Raw genomic sequence first — 19,194 nt, forward strand, 5'->3', positions numbered from 1 at the left:
GATGGAAAGTCACGAGTGCGCATGATACAGGAGAAGAAGAAGGGTTTTCCTGAAAATTGGAGTTAATTTTGGGGGTGCGCATTATACTCGAGAGCGTATTATACACAAGAAATTACGGTAAATGCTCTTCCACCAGATAGCAGAAGGTGCTATTAACTTGTTTTCACCTGCTACCATTCACACAACATAATACTGCACATCTAACAGATTAGTGTTCAACTAATTAAGTAAATTGTAGCTAAATTGAGATGAGATCCTCATTATTTCAGTACGTACTTATTGTGACTCCTTTGTTTAGTGGTTTTGTGTGACATTTTTCTCAAGTAATATATGTGCCACGGCTCAATAAAGTTTGGAAACACTGAACTAGACAATAAATCACCTTGCCAGACTCCATCAGGGGAAGACTTTGAGGAGCTCCCCTCTCCACCAGCCTCACTCTGAAATGACATTGACAATAAACATGACATTCACAGTGATGTTATTGGAGCGTAACACTTGTTGCTGGGGCGCTTCAATTAGTGTGTTAATAATAAATCAACATAAAAGTTCTTTCAACACAGATTTAAACGTTCCGATGATCTCTTTATGAAATCAATGTTATTTAATTGGCAGTCTGGATGGATGAAATCATATTAATGCTCATATTTGCAAAGGTTTAATATGAGGCCCCCAAGGAGCTGTTCAAAACAATCGTTTAATGTACATTGAATAGACAAATGTTGAATTTAGATGAAAGAGACAAGTTAATGTTTGATTAAATGTAACTGGGTTTTGCCATTGAAGTTACTACAGTGAAGAAATACTACGAGTGTAGAAGGCATGACGATCAGTGCTGATGTTACCTGTCATGGCGGAGGGACTTCATGTCCACATACACTGTGCATGGATCAGGACCAGTAGTACCCTACCACAAACACGCGTATATACAGCATTTGCATTATGCTCCAGATTTGCTAAAGATATGAAACACATCTTTGGGCTCAAGGTGAAGCTGACTGACCTGCAGGCAGACAGCCAGATTCACTCTGGAGCCAAAAGCAGTGCTGACGGCTCTGGTTGACAATCCCAGGTCTTTAAACAGCTTGGAGAAGGAATGCGTCAGGGCCAGGCGAGGGCGCTCCTCTGCAACCACCACACAACTCCGCACGCATGACAAGTTGACCCCACGGGCCTGGAAAAAAAGCATCCAAAGAAAGTTTCTCAAGTCTGAATACAAGCACAAAGCTGTATTCCTCCTCAACTATAAGGATGGCAGTGTGCACCTTGAGCAACTCTGTTTGCGTGCCCAGCCCTTTTGTGCAAAACTCCATGACGGAGTAAGAGCAGAAGGTGTCTCTGACGCGGTATTGACTGAGGGTGCTCAGCCACAGAGACAAACAGCTCTCCAGCTCAAAAGGAGGTATGAGGATGGATTGGTGACCTGAGTAAACACTGCAGTACAAGAAATCAAAAGCAAGACAGCGTTAAAGGATAGCATACAGTACAAATTGAAAGTGTGTTGCAAGTTTAAATTACTGTACCTAGCGAGGCACCACAAGACAAAGCCCAGACCGCAGTAAGGATCCAGGCAGATGGCGATTTGGCGAGAAGAGTAGAGCTCACACTGCAGCTTTATAGAGCGGCACAGTGCACTGACTGCTGCATGCGAGATCTGAACAACAAAGAGACATTAGTGAATACTATACCACCGAATGGATGTGTCTATGAACAGCAATATAGACTAGATAGGCCTGGTTCTGTTTGAATCCCTCGCCATAGAGCTGCATCAATTGTAGTCCGGGTGCATTTGTTTATTAATAAACAAATGACTGAACAATTGTATCACTAGCTTCAACATCTTAGAGCATTTTTCATTTGGATGACTAGACTGTGAGTACAGGGTTACATGCATTAACCCAGTGGTTCTCAACCTTTTTACACCAAGTGCCACCTGAAAAAAATACTTGGCTGCCAAGTGTTCACCAAAATGTTTGCACATTTTATTCCTAAAAAAGTATTTTCAATATTATTATAAGCAACTGCAATAGGCTGCTGTGCAGAATTTGAACATTAACGGAATATTAAGAAACATGACTTAAACTATGATGCAATTAAAATGTATTAACGTGTATAATGTCAAATAAAAACAGTACCTAAATAAAAGTTTGAAAACGAGATTTAATGCAAATGTGTTGTACTTACAAGTTAACAAATGTTTACTGGATTAAGGAAAAAGCCACTGTAACATTATGCACTATGCGAACATTTAATTCAGTGATTGTTCATGCACCTCTAGAGGGAGCCATCATACAACTAGTGGTACCCAGACCACACTTTGAGGATCACAGCGTTTGGACAGAAATATTGGGACACCTGTCTATTACACAAAAGGGAAGTGCAAAATCTATAGTTTGTCCAACCTTCGAAGCTATAAATGATCTCACTCCACTGGACCATGAGACTGCCTGTGTCATTTTTTTGTCTATTCATCCAAAAGAAATCATTGATGTTGGACTACAAGGGGCGTAGCTCAGTAACTACCTTCAATTCTTCCCCATGAACTCTTCCGAAAACATATGTTTTAACTTTACCTCATACCTTTGGAAGAAAATCTTACTTAAACTTAAATCTTATTTAAATCTCACCTTGACCCCAGTGAGCATGCCAGTAGTGGAAACACTGAAGTCCAGATATGCTATCATCTCTGCTGTGGGTGGTTTATAGATTTGAGGAGGCCGGCGGCGAGGAAGGTCATCTGCAAACAACAACAGTCATATAAAGGAAAGTTAAAATATAACAGTCATATAAAGGAAGTTAGCCACATAAAGAAAAGTTACAATTTAATATATACTTAATGAACTGTAGAAAGTGTAGGAAGAATTGCATGTAGCTTACCAGTGTCAATGATTGTTGGCCATGTTTTAATGTTTACAGATGCAGCAGCCTCCTTGGAGCGCAGTATCCGCATAAGATTTTGACTTGTGAGGATACATGCCGCTTTGCTGACCTGGTGACAACCAGATGCTAAATTAATGCAATAAACATATCTTATCTTCCTGACTTTAATCGAGTACAACTCATCTTTTGTCTATATGCTTACTTGTCACAACATTGTGTACAACTACAGAAGCTGAGATGCAAAACAAAACGTTTGTGGTGTACAACTACACCGCATGCCTGACAGTATTAATAACAGTTATTCAGACGTTACTGTATGTTTTAATTTCTTGAGGGTAGAGGAAACTTGTCTTATTTATGAATGATCAGCCATGTAAACATCTGAAGCAACATCATTTAACCATAGTAACTTACATCAATGATCATACGGACAGTAGGAAGAGTGGCCGCTAGGTTCTGGGGGTGTGGAGGTCTGACGTTTACGGGCACACAGCCAGCGTAGAGGCATCCATAAAATGACGCGATCAAGTCAATACCTTACACAATGAGATGATGAAAAGTCAGCAAATCAATCAATCAATCAATCAAATCAATGGGAATAACAGCAGCGGAACCTACCAGGAGGATAAAGTAACACAACGTTCTCGCCAGTGTTGATGCTGCCTTTCTCCATGAGCGCAGCGGCGATCTTTTCAGCTCGTTTGTGAAGTTGAATGCAGGTCGCCGTGCTCACGACCACACCCTGCAGGATAGGAGGGAATCACAGAGAGAGACAGAGAAACAAAGTGTAAGACATGTGAAACGCTTTATTTTTATATGATTTGTCAGATCAAAGAGCTACCTTGGCGTTAAGAAGCACGTAGAGAACATGATCTGCATCTGTCTGTGCCCTCCACTGTAGAGCCTCCGTCAAGTATTGATGCTGAAAGAAAGGTTTTCGTTTCACTTGTAGGAAAGCTTTATTACATTAAATACAGATGGTACGTACAGTCATAAGTCACAATATTAGGTACCCCTGCATAATATAATGCGATCCTAAATTCTACAAAGATCGTAAGGTTCACTTTTGAGTAGCACTGTCAGAGAGGCATTCATTTATTATTGTGGTTGTGATTTGCAGTGGTGTAAAACTACATTGCATCATACTGACAGTAAGGTTGCAACTCCCGGATCGCTATATGAAGTACCAAAACGTGCAGTATGATGCAGTGCAGGTCGACACCATTGTAAACTTTAACCGCTATATTAAAAATTTTTTGACAGCAAATATGTGCTTGTATAGGATCCCATTAGAATGTGTAGGTGTACCTAACGAAGTGTCCGTGAGTGTACAGGAGGGGCTTGGGCCCAGATGGGACTAAACGTTATACACCTACACAAAACAAGAGCTGCTGCATTCCTTAACAGACAGCTGCTAAGCATGGAAACAACAATGTCCAAGTACCAAACTCTAGCCAAAACATTTCAGCTTTTAAATAGAGAATTGAAAATAAAAAATAAAACTTAAAATAGCTAATGTGACATGAAAATGCACATAGTTCTGCATGTGTCAGGCAAGAACAAGCAACCAAAATTAAAGCACAGTGCAGCACTGGTTAGAGCATGACAAAAATAAGGGGTGGGGGCTGGGGTTCGGGTTAGGGTGAGGAGGAGGATGTTGGAAGGGGCCATGATTCTTACCATGACGGTGGGCCACATACAGAGCTACGTCAACAAAGAGAAGTACAAACAGAGAGAGAGTAGTTTTTTTACATCTCAATCTGACCTGTGGCCTACAACAGAGTCTCCATGCCTAACGGTGAACCACCAGACCGCAATCTGAGCATTCTTGCATTGAACATGCATGTACTGGATCCTCTGAGGATGGCTTAAAGAGATTTAAAAGTAGGCAGCTGCTTAAAAGTGGGAGGCCAAACTACCTTCCGGACAAGATCCTGGTCGTCGATCATGCCGAGCTCTCTGCCTGCCGCCTGGGCGATCCTCTTCCCTGCCACCAGGTTTCCCACCATCACAGATGCAGGACCAACACCAACTATAGAAAACATTTGAATTATTTAGTTACTGTATGACGGCACGGTACACGACTGATTAGCAGATCTGCCTCACAGCTCAGAGGACCCGGGTTCAAATCCGGCCTCGCATGTGTGGCGTTTGCATGTTCTCCCAGTGCCTGAGTGGGTTTTCTCTGGGTACTACAGTTTCCTACCACATCCCAAAACATGCATGGTAGGTTCATTGAAAACACTAAACTGCCCGTAGGTGTGAATGTAAATGGTTGTTTGTTTATGTGTATGTGACCCTAGTGAGGATTCGCGGTATGGAAAATGGATGGATGGATAGTGACTTTATTTTAAACGATATTTGACGTAATTGGTGAAAAAAGCTTAATTATTATTACATATTTCAATTCGGTGCTCCTCATCAATCAGTGCTAAGTTTTCAAACTGTAAGGCATTAATGTGCTGTGTCAAGAATCTATTTTAAAGGACATCCAAGATCCGATGCTTAAGGTAGTTGGGGTCAAATACAGCATGAGCACTCGGATAAGGCCTGGTAGGACAAGAAGTTCTTGTGCATAGTGTGCCTTTACAAAATACCATCACCAACTACAGGCTTGATATGCATATTACGGTATTTTCAGTCGTGTTTGCAGGTCCGCGTGGACAGAGATCATTTTGATATTGTCATCTATATGCAAAATTGTTCTAAAATACAAACCTAAAAATACTTTTTTTGATTAAACATACCCTTTATTTTCACTTTGACGTTTACAAATCCAATCCTCATCTCCATCAGCCAAATAAAGACACACATACCTGGCTGCTTCTGACGGGGTTTAGGCAGGTTGGTGACACAAGTGTGAGGACACATGAGGATGTTGCAGGGGTGCAGGTTGCCCTCTAAGAAGAACTGCTTGGTGTCAGAGATGTGGATGCCCCCCAGAGGTGTTTTAGGTAAAGTGTTGGCTGGGACCAGAGCCAGGCAGTAGAGGCCCACCTGGTGGATACTGTCAATTGCCTGCAGAGAAGAGAGATAAAGAAAGTTGACTTCTTTATAGAGTATACATTATGTTTGATTTGACAGAACATGTAAATCAATAGAGAGACAACTAACTACTAGGCTTAGAACAATTGCTCATTACAAGACAATGACAACTATCAATTTAAAACATCTGGGCTGGGCTAGTACCTGAAGTACCCGGCTCATCCACTGGAAGCTGTCCTCCTCGCTGGCGTCTGGCCTCTGCTCTGCCACAATCACGACCCTCTCGTCGTAGAAAACAGTGACCGAAAACACAGCAATCCTGATACATGGAAAGACAGACACACATGGTAATGGGTTGTAATATCTTCAAAGTACTGTACTCTTTATTAAAAAAAACATAAAAAAAACTCCCTTTCAATTTTGACAAACAAACAGCTCATTCACACACTGAGATTGCAGCTAGGACCATCCTGCCTACACATCCCTCAGTAACACTTAGGGTTTACCAGTCCGAACTAAAACAGTTCACGGAATATTTCATGACAAAATAGGTCAACTGAAAAAAAATATTATGATTCTGGGAGTGGATGATTCCACTCATGCCATCGTGGCAAAAACTGATTCTTGTCATCACACTTTTATTTAGACCTTCACCAAAATTTCCTTGAAGTGTATTCCGCAGGTTGTTGTGCTTCTAACTGCGAGTTGCACGCTGTTGTTTCCTGCATGCTTCACGTAAATCAGTCACTTTGAAAACCTTGCTTCTGCGTGGCAGACCCGCCTGTGCTTAGCTAGGCGGTGTCAGCGCAGCGAGGGTATGCGCTTGGAGATGCGCTTCGCAGAGCGAGATTTTGGTGCACAGAAAGTCTGTCTACATTTACGCCTGGTCATCCCATGTCTATGTTGCGGCGCAGGTGATGAAAAGCGATTTTGGTGAATCTGATCGGTGGATATGCAAGTAGACTGACACACGAGGTCCTCGGACGTCTGTGGTGGATGACTGATGATTTATTTCAACAGTGGGCATCCAATCCTCTTAATTATTGTAGAAAGAGTATACCGCTAACGTCCAATGCTCCAGTCATGCACGGGTCGCTGAGTCCTCTTCCGCATATATGACGTCACCGTGCAAGAGTATTTGTGCTGGCACCCATATTACAGTACAGTACAAAATTATCCCACCTCATCCACACGCAGCATCAGCACTGGGGCGCCCCAGGGTTGTGTCCTCTCTCCGCTGCTCTTCTCTCTCTACACGAACGACTGCACCTCAACGCACCCGGCTGTCAAACTCCTGAAGTTTGCAGATGACACCACTGTCATCGGCCTCATCAAGGATGGTGACGAGTCTGCATATCGACAGGAAGCGGAGTGGCTGGAGCTGTGGTGCGGCCGACACAACCTGGAGCTGAACACGCTCAAAACTGTAGAAATGTTCGTGGACTTCAGAAGGCATCCTTCGCCACAGCTGCCCCTCATGCTGTCCAGCTGCCTTGTGTCAACTGTCGAAACCTTCAAGTTCCTGGGAATTACAATCTCTCAGGACCTGACGTGGGCAATCAACATCAACTCCGTCCCCAAAAAGGCCCAGCAGAGGATGTACTTCCTGCGGCTTCTGAGAAAGCACGGCCTGCCACAGGAGCTGCTGAGGCAGTTCTACACAGCGGTCATCGAATCAGTCCTGTGTTCTTCCATCACAGTCTGGTTTGGTGCTGCTACAAAAAAGGACAAACTCCGACTGCAACGGACAATCAAAACTGCTGAAAGGATTGTCGGTACCCCCCTACCCACCCTTGAGGACTTGCACGCTGCCAGAACTAAGACAAGAGCGTGCAAAATCCTGTCGGACCCTCCACATCCCGGTCATCTTCCGGTTCCTTCCCTCAGGTAGGCGCTACCGATCAATGCAAACTAGAACTAGCAGACATTCCAACAGCTTCTTCCCTCTTGCAATCAACTTCTTAAACACCTAACCTACAATTCCATTGCAACATGCTGGCAATTTTTTTGTCTTGAGTTTGTTGTCACATTTCTGTGGGGCCATTTATACATTACTCGTGCACTCACTATAGTAGTCTCGCCACGCTGCACTATTTGCATATCTATTTGCATATCTGTTGTTGACCAATACTGGCCACTCATGCCAGAGTAGCATCTGCTCTATTTGCACACTGACTGAGGAGTATCTGCAACATTTGCACAATCAACATTGTCCCAGATTATCGCACTACTCGTCACTTTAAACTGCATATACTCGCTTGAAGTCTCGGCGCCCTTTGCACAATGGTCATTGCACCGGACTATTGCGAGATTAGTCATTCAAACTGCTCTAAGTGCTAGAGGACTCTGCATCTGTTTGCACAATTGTCAAAAAAAAATAATAATTATAGTGTACCGGCATTACCAGATAACGAGCAACCCTTTATTGCTCAGTGACTGTTTTTTTTTGTCTATGTCTTTATGTCTCAAAAGTGTTCTCTGTCAATTGACTGTCTGTTGTCGTACTAGAGCGGCTCCAACTACTGGAGACAAATTTTTGGACATACTTGGCAAATAAAGATGATTCTGATTCTGATGTTCCAGACCACAGAGACTTGTGTTTTGTATTCCGAAGAGTTAATGCCGCAGCAATGCCTCTCTCTTTCTGAGGAGCACTCTACGTACAATAGAACCATCATCAAATGGCTGCCACATCAATGGCCCACATTCAATAAGGCCGTCACGTAGGCACGCGAGGCATGTCTTTTGGAATTGGATCTTGTAAGATTGTACATCTGTGACCTGGAAATACATCAGTCCCATTCTCTGCCTGCATTGCGCCACAGTGCCTGTAAACAACAGCAGCCAATTCTGGAACGAACAGACTTCGTCAATGGCATGTTAAGTGACAAAAGCAGCAAAGACTATTTTCGGACACACCGTTTAGTCTCGACGGTCGTGTTTATCAGCTATCCGTTATACCTGTATAGGGATCTGTTTTATCAAGGTTCCATTGTACAGTAATCCCATATAGCATCTTAGTAGCGCTGCAGCCGTAGCATGTTAAATACCCTCTCACCTTCCACGGTAGACAGTCTTGACTGGCTCCACGGCGAGTGCCGTGGCTACTAGGTCGTCAGCATTGTGTCTCCGTCCGCTCACCTGGAGGAGACCCTCAATTTTGCCGACGACAAAGATCAGACTCCCCTGTGAATGCACAGTGGTGTTGTTAGAAAGTAAGGAAGAATTGTTCATGTTAGCACAGATCAAATAGTCCAACTTACTGGCCCGACAAAGCCCAGGAGCCCTGACCGCACAAATGGAATCTCGCCAATGGGAACTCCGTTAGCATTGACCGGTATCACCTGAGTACAAGGACAGAAGGGATGGCAAAATAAAATAAATGAAGAAAACTGTGCAGGAGGAAGTTTAACTCCACTTTCATACCTCAAAGGTGTTTTTGGTGAGCCCAGGCAGGCCGTAGTACATGGTGCCTCCAGCCCGAGAGTTGATTATGATCTCGCCTATCTCATCTGTTTTACACAACTGAGGAGGCCCGTCTGGCTTGACTATGCACATTAGAGCTGGATACACACAAAGTAAAAAAACATTGTTTATTTTCATGGTTTCCTTAGGCACATTCTCTTGCGCTTTTAGCTCACCTCCTGGCATGACATGCCCTACGTCTTGCACGGTAAGGGCAGAATTCTTGTCCTCCGTATTGACCCTAATGACACCATGGCTCAGGCCGCCAAGGGAAAGGACGGCACGGGCAGGAAGTGGTGCACCCGGTAATCCAGGTCTATACGAATGAGGGTTTGATCAAACTTTATTGATTAGTCCGCAGCAATAGACTCATTGACTGATCAGCAGAGAAAAGAATATTTAGACTTAAACAGCATTATTTTAAATTGTAGACTTTGGTCATTATCAGTCCTCTGTATAAACGTGGGTCGTAAAAACTGGCACATGGGTACATCAAAAGACTTTCAATAGTTCTTTCATTTTTTTCTAAAAAGATGCTAAAAGGGTTTTATATGTATGCTGCAAATGTGGGGACAGCACAGTGTGCTTGTGGTTGGCGCGTGTCCCACACAGTTCTGAGGTTTGGGGTTTGAATCTAAGCTCTGACCTTCCTGTGTGGGCTTTCCATGTTCTCCCTGTACTTGTGTGGGTTTTTTCCTGGTACTCAAGTTTCCTCCCACAATCAAAAAACATACATTATGTTAATTAAATGCTCAGAATTGTCCATACAGTAGGTGTGAATGTGAGTGTGAATGCTTGTTTGTCTATATGTGCTTTGCGATTGACTGGCAACCAGTCCCGGGTGTACCCTGCCTCTAGCCCAAATTCAGCTGGGTTAGGTTCCAGCTCACCCGTCGCAAGCGCCGTAGAAAATGGATGGATCCAAATTTGAGTCAGTGACACACCTGCGTATTGCTACTGTCATGGCCTCAGGGGATGTGGCACAGGGGCAGATGACCTCAGGCTTCAGACCGTGGGATTGGAAAACATTAAGGAAGGCATCACAGGAAGAAACCGACCCTGGAAATAACAACACAAGGAAATAGGCGGGGCTCAAGGTATGATTGTGTCATTTGGAAGAAAAAGTCACAAGGATTTCTCACAGGGGTTGGCGCCATCAGCAACAATCAGCATACGTAACGACACCAGGCTGATGTCTCGCTGCTCCCGGTGGGCCATCATGGCCCAGTGCAAGTCCCGACACTTCACCAAAGCTAAACGGGCTGTGGAACAATAGTTAATGTATCACATTACACCCTCTAGCTAGTAATTCTCAAGGTGAGCCAGAAGTGTTTTTACCTTTGTGGATGTGAACTCTTTGCACCCAGGAGAGAGGACATGCCTTCATGACTGCATAGGGGACACTTATAGTGTGGATCCTGTTCATCACAGCCTGTTAGTAAACAACAGCTGATGAAGCAGCTAATAAAACACCCAAATATATATATTTTTTAATTGTGTTGATGTTATGAGGTGTAATAGTGGAATTTAATGAGAAACAGCCCAAACACTTGATACATTAATTATAATTACCCATTCAGACCAACAAAGACAATCGTTTTCAACTAGACAGCTAATGCTGCCAATGCAACTGTTTGTTATTTGTTGACAAGTGATAACGCAAACTGCCTTGTGAATTCCATTATTATACCTTTGTAACCGTGCACACCCACTCACCGTGAGAACCCCATGCCAGAGACCCATGTTCTTCTTACAGTCTAAAACATTCACTAATGTTTCACCTGTGACAGATAGGACATCAAATTGCTATCAGCTCAGCTGTGATAAACCAAACTCTCGGACAAAAGAATATTGAATAACAAGTCCTTGCTCACTCACCCTCACAGTAGTTGCAGGCCTGGGTCAGCGCCTGGCAGTGGGTCAGCATGGCAACCTTAGACACCGCAACGCCTACCACGGTGCCCTCTTTATTTGCCTTGTACTGTGTAAAGAGGGCGAGAAAGAGCATCAGGACTGTTCAGTTCAGTTGGCCTCCTTTCTTGCATCCAATATTGTCAAGTCAGAGAGGATTTGGTTTGGTATGAATTGATCTGTGTCTCCATTTTATATTCCAAAATATCTGATGCATATTATCACAGTTATTAGCACCCATTTTATACCCATGGGCACCATTAAAGTACGATCTGATCTGATCGGTGTTATCGGTATCGGCCGATAATTACATGTCGTCGGTGTGGGACTATTTTGTGGTGTCTCAGACAAACAATACATAAGTTATTTGCAGTCTGTGCACAACTGAAGCACGTCATGGGGAACATCATCTAAATGCTCAATGCTTGTGGAGTTAGGTTATGCAGAAACTCTCCTATATTGCAGAATTTTACGTTCCCCAAGATTGTGCACACTCGGTGACTTAAGCATAATGGAACTCCCAAATAAATATTCACAATCAATACTAGTTGCGTTAGCTATTGCTAAGAAAACCATTTTACTGAACTAGAAAAATAAAGAATCTATCAATATTAATCACTGGTTAAATCTCATCATAGAATATATTGCATTGGAAAAAATATCTGCGGAACGAAAAAAAACACAGAGAGCTGGTCACCATTCTTCAACATACTGAACGTAGATGTTTGATTCCTCGGCCTGGGTAGAATGCCATCTGACAATAACAATATTATATTGCAAATGTAATAGTAAAGTTTTGCCTTCCGTGTTCTTTGTTGTTGGTGTTGTTTTTTCACCATGTTAGGTTAATTGTTAATTAACTAAATTGTCCATGTCCAGGTGAATGTGAGTGTGAATGGTTGTTTTTCTATATGTGCCCTGCATTTGACTGGTGACCAGTCCGGTGTGTAATCCGCGTCTCGCCCTAAGTCAGCTGGTATAGGCTACAGCTCACCCGTGACCCTAATGAAAAGTGCTATAGAAAATGGACGGCTAGATATTTCAAGAAAAGCAGCTTTGTCACCTCGATGTAGGCAGGGTCTGTGTTGGCCGTCGGGATGTGCGGCTGCCAGTCTTTGGAAGGCTTGGTCAGGTACTTTGAGTCCGTAATCACCCACTTCATGCGAGGCCATCCTGCCAGACAAGGGCATCAGTGAAGGTAAACAGATGTAGGCTTCATTGAAAAATAATTGCATCAGACGGAGAACATCCCTGCCTGGAGTCTTGAACTATTTCATGGGTTACTAAACCAATAAAACTTAGGGATGGGCATAATAAACAATTAATTGAACATTAAGAATTTTATTGATTATGTGGACATGATGAATAGTTTCTGGAAGCAGAGAGGGAAAATGGAACACACAACTTGGCTGCAACCATCAGTGGTGCTGCTGATTTGGTTTGTGGTCTAAAGAACAACAACATGGCATCAGCTAAAGCACAGGTGTCAAACTCAAGGCCCAGGGGCAACATCCAGCCCACCACATTATTTTATGTGGCCTGCGAAACAAATCATGTGCGTCAACATCCATGATTCTTGCTAAAATTGACATATGGAATAAATAACTTGAGAAATTCCAAGCATTTTTTGTTACCACACCGCTTTTTACAGTAACTTGAACAATAATTGCACAAACCATTATCCTGGACTTCTTATTTCAAAACTATTTATCCATCAATTTGTTGTGTATATGTAATTGTATGATGAGGCGATTAAACATTTATATAGTTTCACAGTCGTAACGGCCCTCTAAGGGAAACCGTAACTAATGTGGCTCGTGACAAAAATGAGTTTGACAGGCATTAAAGCCTCCATCCACACTACTGACTCCTGCTAACTTGCCTGGTGAGCACTAATCTGCTCAATACGACACCGGCCTCGAAACAGGAGTGCAGAACATTCTGAGAGATTCTCCCACCTGACTATAGCCAACATATAATTGTTGATGAAGGGAATGTATTCAATGATCCTTAATGCTGATATGATTTGTCAACTTTGCACTAACCTTTGAATTGCATTATTTCCCCAGTGGGGGTCTTGGGTAGACCCTTCAGACAGATCTCACTGGTCAGCGCCAGGCCCACACCACAGCTACCAAGGAGAAAGCCCACCTGGCTGATGCCTGCATCCTACATGCCCCCCCACATGCACACACAAACACACGTTAATTATCTTAATACCTAAGGAACAGAAACATTAAGGGAACACCTCACCTTACGTGAGAGCGGCACCTCTATTGGTACAGGTATGACCTCAGCCAGGAGGCAGCCATAGAAGGCTACCCAGAACATCCCAGGGTCACTGTTGGGGTACACAAGTGCCACCTACAAAGCCATTGAACATATTGTGGTGTTGTTGTTGTTATTTTTTAAAAACAAAAAACACCAGCTGGATATCCACATAATCAAAACATAATTGTGGTATGCCCTTTTATGTTTGTTTGTGCATCCGTATGTGAGCAGACCATGTCTCGTTCACTAGGGATGATATAATATGATGAGAATGTATCATTTTTTATTCTGGAATAGGTGGGGGAATGGGTCTGTCGAGACTCAAATGAATTCCCCATACAGTCGGCCACCGCACATTCGCGGTTTGGCAGTCGCGACTATACGCTTGGGCAGATTTTTTTTCAGAACCAAACCCGCTGAATCCACAAAAATCCCTGTCTTTTCTATGACATGGCAAAAAAGTCTGAAATGAAAGTTTTTCATTTTCATGACAAAATACTGTTTCCAGTTTGTATGTATTTTGGGAGAACAGATTTAAGGTTAAGGGTGGTTAAAATGTCCAGTTTAGTTTGCCATAGTCTCGCATTTTGTTTTTGTTTTTTTAAGAAATGCTTTGAACTAATAAATCAAAAACAAAAAGCATTCAAAACAATACCTCCACCCTTTGCACAAGAGATAACAGTATTATCTTGTTGACGTGATGCTTGTGGGACTCTTTTGTATTCTCACCCTGTCTCCGGGCTTAAGAATCTGCTCATTTTTGGTGCCCAGTTTGTTTAGGAGAGTGTACGCAAGTTTCACACTGCGACTCCACAGCTTCCCTAAAAGACAGAGGGACGGAGAGTGACAGGATTACGCATTTAAACGCTGCCAAAGAAAAAGTATTCTATTACAGTACATTGTCTAAAATCATGAACTATCTTTGAAGCGTTTAACCTCAGTTGCTTGCACGCTATTATTGTCAATATTGTATATAGCGATCAATATTACAGTGATATCAATACAACCACGTCTCACCATAAGTCAGCGTGTAGAGCGGTTTGCCTGTTATGTCGAGAGCTGTGAGGGCAGGGCTTTTCCCCTGGGTCGCTCCCCATCGGGCCAAAGCAGCCTGCAGGGCTGGGGGCCAATTACTGACCACCCCCAGGGGCTCGCCCTTCACCGGGATGATCTGACGGCCCTCTGGCTTTGGTGTGTTGGGATCTGGCTGGGGGACTGAGTTAGACAGAACGTCAGAACAGCATTGTTACACTATAAGCGCATTAACAGGTAGTAAGGGGGTGCAAAAAAAAGCAATAATACAATAATAAAAATTGAAAACCGCTAGGGTTCTTGTTTTAATATTTGAAGAGCTGCTTTACCATTTGAAGTAAGTATCCTCTGTCACAATGTGCCAATAATTAGCTACAGATGTAAGGGTTGATTATAAAGTACAGGGGTTCTTAACCTTTTTGGCTCCAAGGATCCCTCTCACAAGGATAATGTTTTTTTTTTTCCTGGGACCCCTTCATAATCCTAACGCCTGTTTAACATAACTACCACATATTCCCCTAAATGCCACAGGAATTAAAAAGTTGTCTATTTTCAAGAAAAAAAGTTGGAATTTTATGATGAATTCATATTTTTCAGAGGAAAAAAAAAAATCCCAATCTCTACACAAAGTATTTTGTCAGAATAAAAGGTTGTAATAATGCATGAATACAGTCTTATTTTTCCAAGATAATGCTGTAATAGAATGATATTAAAATTAAAGTTTAATGAGGAAAGAAAGTTACATTTTAACAAATAATTTTAAAAAATAGAACTGTATTCTTGTAATATTACTCATTTTATTCTGGAATAAAAAAAAAAAAAAACACCTTTTGTTCTTGGGAGGGAAAAAAAAGCATTATTTTTCATGCAGGGATGTCATATTTATGTGATGATATATTACAATCATATTATAGCTTTAATTGGCCAAAAGCTAAGGTAGGGAGGAGTAACTAGCTTGTTCCCCGGGCGCTTCAGCTGCCTCCTGCTCCAGTGTTTTCCACTAACATGTGTATGTGTTCACTGTGATGGGTTAAATGCAGAGAACAAATTTTGTGTGCATGCATGCATGTTCATGACAATAAAAGATGATTCTTCTTCTTCTTTATTGGCACTCCAGTCCATGTATGTAGGTTATCCACGTTTTAAAATTATACTACTACATTACAATATTTTGCAAATTAATTTGCAATACCTAATGTTATGGCTTGTGGGACACCCCCACCACACACACACACACAAAAACACACAGTTTGAGAAACATTGATCAGTACTGTATGTAAATGTCATTTGGGACATCTACTGTATTGTATGTGTGTACGTGTGCATGACATGATATAACAGCTGTAGTGTCTCACCTTCTACTATCTCCTCAGAGTCATCTGTGAAAAATTCACTAAGGGGGGGCCTCTTTGGTCTTTTCAGCGTGTTGAGTAGCTGCTGGATCTTAGTGGACACCCTGCTGTTCACTGGAACTCCTACAAGGCCAAGGGACGGGGGTGATGGAGGGTCAGGGTGAATTTGCGGGGGGACACTCTGCTCATGCACACGCTAACAAAAGTATAGCTGTTTGAGCATTGTATTATCTCACAGTCTGCTGCTCATCAACCCACAAAATTGTGACTAATCACATTTGTCTTGAATCCATTATCATCAAGTTTGGGAATGAAAAAGCAGCACACGCTGAGTGGAATCATCACAAGGAAAACAAGGTGAGAGTGGGGTCAAGAGTGTTTTTGGCATGGGATTGCATGTCCATCGTGTGTAATGATTTCTGTATGCATTACTTACAAACAATAGGGAGAATAAGGGTAAAAATAGCAAAGACACAAGGCTGCGGACAAAATACATGAAGGTATTTCCTTACTCTGCAGATTAATTCTTCCTACCAGTCAGTCAAAAATGTGACAGGACAGAAAAAGAGCGAGAGCAGAAGAAAGCAGTAGTCTGATTAATGTCATAGTTGGAATTCAATTGAGAGAAAGATTGAGAGGCAGGCTGCCATAAGCATACGCAAACAAAAAGTCACAAGGTAGACAATTACCGTCTGCAGTCTCCATCATGCTGGAGCGGCTCTGCCCTCGACTCATCCCACGGACTGTAGCGTTGGAGGGCAAGTCAACCCGCGGGCCTCTGGCTGGAGGGACGACAGCGGTCACATCTGGAGGCGGGGCGCTGTTCTCAGGGGGGGCTGTGGTTAAAGGGATGGCGGACGACCCAATTTAATCAACAGTAGCATTTGTATTAGTTTATTAACTCTATGATGATGATATATATCAGTGATGCTGCTATGACAAGTCTAAGATAGAAGATGCTTACTACAGGGTTAAATTTTGAAGCCCCTTTATGGATGAAATCAATAATACTTACATATGTTAACATAATGTTTGCATTAATACTTGCATCCAAGGAAGGCACCAGGTGCGCAAATGACCCACTCCTGATGCGGGGAGGTAGTGACAAAAAAATAACAATACAGGAGTCTTTCGAGGCCCTGTAATTGCGATGAGTACACTTTAAATCATTTAACGAGGAACCATTAGAGGTCAAGTCTGGTGCCAGCAGCCGCATCCATTCCAGCTCCGATAGCCTATCTTAAAGTTACTGCAGTTAGATCGAGCTGATGGTCCGCCACGAAGCGGGCCACGGTCTTTCCCAGCCCCTGCCTCTCGCCGCTCCCGGGATGCTCTTAGTGTCATTCCCCGCGGGCCTGAAGCATTCACTTTGAAAAAAACTGTGTTCAAAGTAGGCCCAGTTGGCTGAATACCACAGCTAAAATGGAATATGACCCCAGTCCTATTTTGTGGGTTTCCCCGATCGGACTGGGGCCCTGATTAGGAGGGATGGGCGGAGGTTCGAAGAGGATCAGAGACCGTCGTAGTTCTGACCATAAACGATGCTGACTAGTGATCCAGCGGCCTTATTCCCATGACCTGCCAAACAGCTTCCGGGAAACCAAAGTCTTTGGGTTCCAGGGGGAGTATAGATGCAAAGCTGAAAATGAAAGGAATTGAGGGAAGGGCAACAACAGGAGTAGAGCAATGGAAAGGCCTTCATCCTCTGCTACATTCAAACTAAAAGCACGAGAATAGACTCGCAATATTGCACCTTTTCCTCTTAAATTCCAACCATTCAACTATTTTCAATACCACTTATCCTGTTCAGGGTTGTGGGATGCGGGAGCCTACCCCAGCTGACTGCGGGTAAAAGGCGGACTACACCCTCGACTAGAAGCCAGTCAGTCGCAGGGCGCAATGTACCACTACACCATCAGTGAATCTTCGTTTAAATCACTTCACTTAAAATTTAAAAAAATATTTTCGGTGTGCCCATACATAAGGCACCACAACCTATTCAGAGCTATAAATGAATTACAGGTCACTAAAAATAAAAATGTATCATACCGTCTTGTAACGAGACTATTCTGTCAAAAATGTCGAACAAGTGTTCAGCTAGACGCAATGTACTGGCTCACCGATGCGACTATTAGCCATCAAGTCGGTGATGGCGGCAGCGTGCGGCGGCGCCGGCTCGTGCTGGGGCTGGGGCTGGTAGTGCGGCTGGTACTGAGGCTTGTACAGAGGTTGATACTGAGGCTTGTACTGAGGCTGAGGCTGGTTGTGAGGCTGCGGCTTGGCCTCTCCATGGGACAAGGTGGAGGACGCCGATGACGATGTGGACGAGCCCTGGGCAGAGCGATTGATCCAGCAGTCGGGGCCCTGCAGACTGGGATTGAACAAAGGGGCGGGGACGACCACAGACGACTGCCTGCGCACGGATGTCTCGTCCTCAGAGGCCGATGAGGAGTCTGAGGGGAAATGGTGAGCCATTAGAATGAAAAAAGTAACTGACTTAAGTCTCTAAAAAATCTCCATGCCATTTTCCCCTACCAGGTGGCGTGCGTGTTTCAATGGGGGACGGCACATAGGTTGAACGCCGTTTAGTAGGCATGGGCAGTGCTATCTTTTCTTCTTTATGTTTAGCCAAAGCAGCTTGTACTGCTTCAGAGTGGATATCTGATAAAACAGATCAAAAACATGTTAATAGACCAAAAATTAATTTACTGCTGTTAAACTAATACTTGTCATCTTTGTTGTATACAAATGATGTATACATGCATACAAAATCTGCAGCTCAAACTGCTTTACAAAGAAGAAAATGACGAAAAAACAAACTAAATACAATACAGTGTTAACCCGCATTATTTCCAATTCGCTACTAGTAAATTTACATATTTGCAGATTATTATTACTTATTTTTAAGTATCCACCATTATTTGTGAAAAATCACACCTAGTGGCTGTTTTTGTGCTAAGGTCAAAGCCCTAATATAAAGGATGCCTTGGTGAAGTGAGGGGAGGACCTTCTATTAAGTGGTGTTTTGCCGTCATCTCGTAGCATTTAGCTTTTTAAGGGGGGTAAAGTATTCCATCCCGGGGAAACGCTGTACATTACATGTTAGAAGATTCATTAAACATAAAGGTTTAATATATATAAAATTATGTTACTCAGACAACATTTAACCCCAGACATGTATCTTTTTTTTTTAAGGAAAACCTTTTCAAAATGTGGAATTTTGATCATTACATAGTTATTAACGGTGTAAAATAATATGTTGTACATCTATCTGTATTTTCAAATGTTTTGTCATATA

The 19,194-nt window shown here is 42.8% G+C and overlaps 1 protein-coding gene across 4 annotated transcripts in view; it reads right to left on the minus strand.

Annotated features, from left to right (window-relative positions):
• Nucleotides 1-19,194, minus strand: part of dip2bb (disco-interacting protein 2 homolog Bb) — a 49,739-nt gene that overhangs the window by 5,163 nt on the left and 25,382 nt on the right. Inside the window, exons 4-36 of one of the 4 annotated variants that reach the window (XM_061783685.1) lie at nucleotides 18,432-18,557; nucleotides 18,017-18,349; nucleotides 16,586-16,732; nucleotides 16,409-16,426; nucleotides 15,900-16,019; nucleotides 14,530-14,727; nucleotides 14,242-14,333; nucleotides 13,495-13,605; nucleotides 13,287-13,410; nucleotides 12,305-12,414; nucleotides 11,209-11,311; nucleotides 11,047-11,111; nucleotides 10,669-10,762; nucleotides 10,473-10,592; nucleotides 10,275-10,389; nucleotides 9,507-9,646; nucleotides 9,292-9,428; nucleotides 9,129-9,209; nucleotides 8,924-9,051; nucleotides 6,070-6,184; nucleotides 5,697-5,898; nucleotides 4,800-4,912; nucleotides 4,561-4,584; nucleotides 3,722-3,802; nucleotides 3,499-3,622; nucleotides 3,295-3,416; nucleotides 2,878-2,989; nucleotides 2,628-2,737; nucleotides 1,524-1,654; nucleotides 1,266-1,434; nucleotides 1,004-1,174; nucleotides 846-907; nucleotides 383-440 (exon numbers count right to left, since the gene is read on the minus strand). In XM_061783685.1, the coding sequence (XP_061639669.1) occupies nucleotides 383-440; nucleotides 846-907; nucleotides 1,004-1,174; nucleotides 1,266-1,434; nucleotides 1,524-1,654; nucleotides 2,628-2,737; nucleotides 2,878-2,989; nucleotides 3,295-3,416; nucleotides 3,499-3,622; nucleotides 3,722-3,802; nucleotides 4,561-4,584; nucleotides 4,800-4,912; nucleotides 5,697-5,898; nucleotides 6,070-6,184; nucleotides 8,924-9,051; nucleotides 9,129-9,209; nucleotides 9,292-9,428; nucleotides 9,507-9,646; nucleotides 10,275-10,389; nucleotides 10,473-10,592; nucleotides 10,669-10,762; nucleotides 11,047-11,111; nucleotides 11,209-11,311; nucleotides 12,305-12,414; nucleotides 13,287-13,410; nucleotides 13,495-13,605; nucleotides 14,242-14,333; nucleotides 14,530-14,727; nucleotides 15,900-16,019; nucleotides 16,409-16,426; nucleotides 16,586-16,732; nucleotides 18,017-18,349; nucleotides 18,432-18,557 (3,956 nt within the window). The remainder of the gene's footprint in view (nucleotides 1-382; nucleotides 441-845; nucleotides 908-1,003; nucleotides 1,175-1,265; nucleotides 1,435-1,523; nucleotides 1,655-2,627; nucleotides 2,738-2,877; nucleotides 2,990-3,294; nucleotides 3,417-3,498; nucleotides 3,623-3,721; nucleotides 3,803-4,560; nucleotides 4,585-4,799; nucleotides 4,913-5,696; nucleotides 5,899-6,069; nucleotides 6,185-8,923; nucleotides 9,052-9,128; nucleotides 9,210-9,291; nucleotides 9,429-9,506; nucleotides 9,647-10,274; nucleotides 10,390-10,472; nucleotides 10,593-10,668; nucleotides 10,763-11,046; nucleotides 11,112-11,208; nucleotides 11,312-12,304; nucleotides 12,415-13,286; nucleotides 13,411-13,494; nucleotides 13,606-14,241; nucleotides 14,334-14,529; nucleotides 14,728-15,899; nucleotides 16,020-16,408; nucleotides 16,427-16,585; nucleotides 16,733-18,016; nucleotides 18,350-18,431; nucleotides 18,558-19,194) is intronic. The other 3 variants (XM_061783686.1, XM_061783688.1, XM_061783689.1) reach the window with 3 other exon arrangements.

This window comes from Phyllopteryx taeniolatus, chromosome 9, assembly GCF_024500385.1.
Source record: "Phyllopteryx taeniolatus isolate TA_2022b chromosome 9, UOR_Ptae_1.2, whole genome shotgun sequence".
NCBI lineage: Eukaryota > Metazoa > Chordata > Actinopteri > Syngnathiformes > Syngnathidae > Phyllopteryx > Phyllopteryx taeniolatus.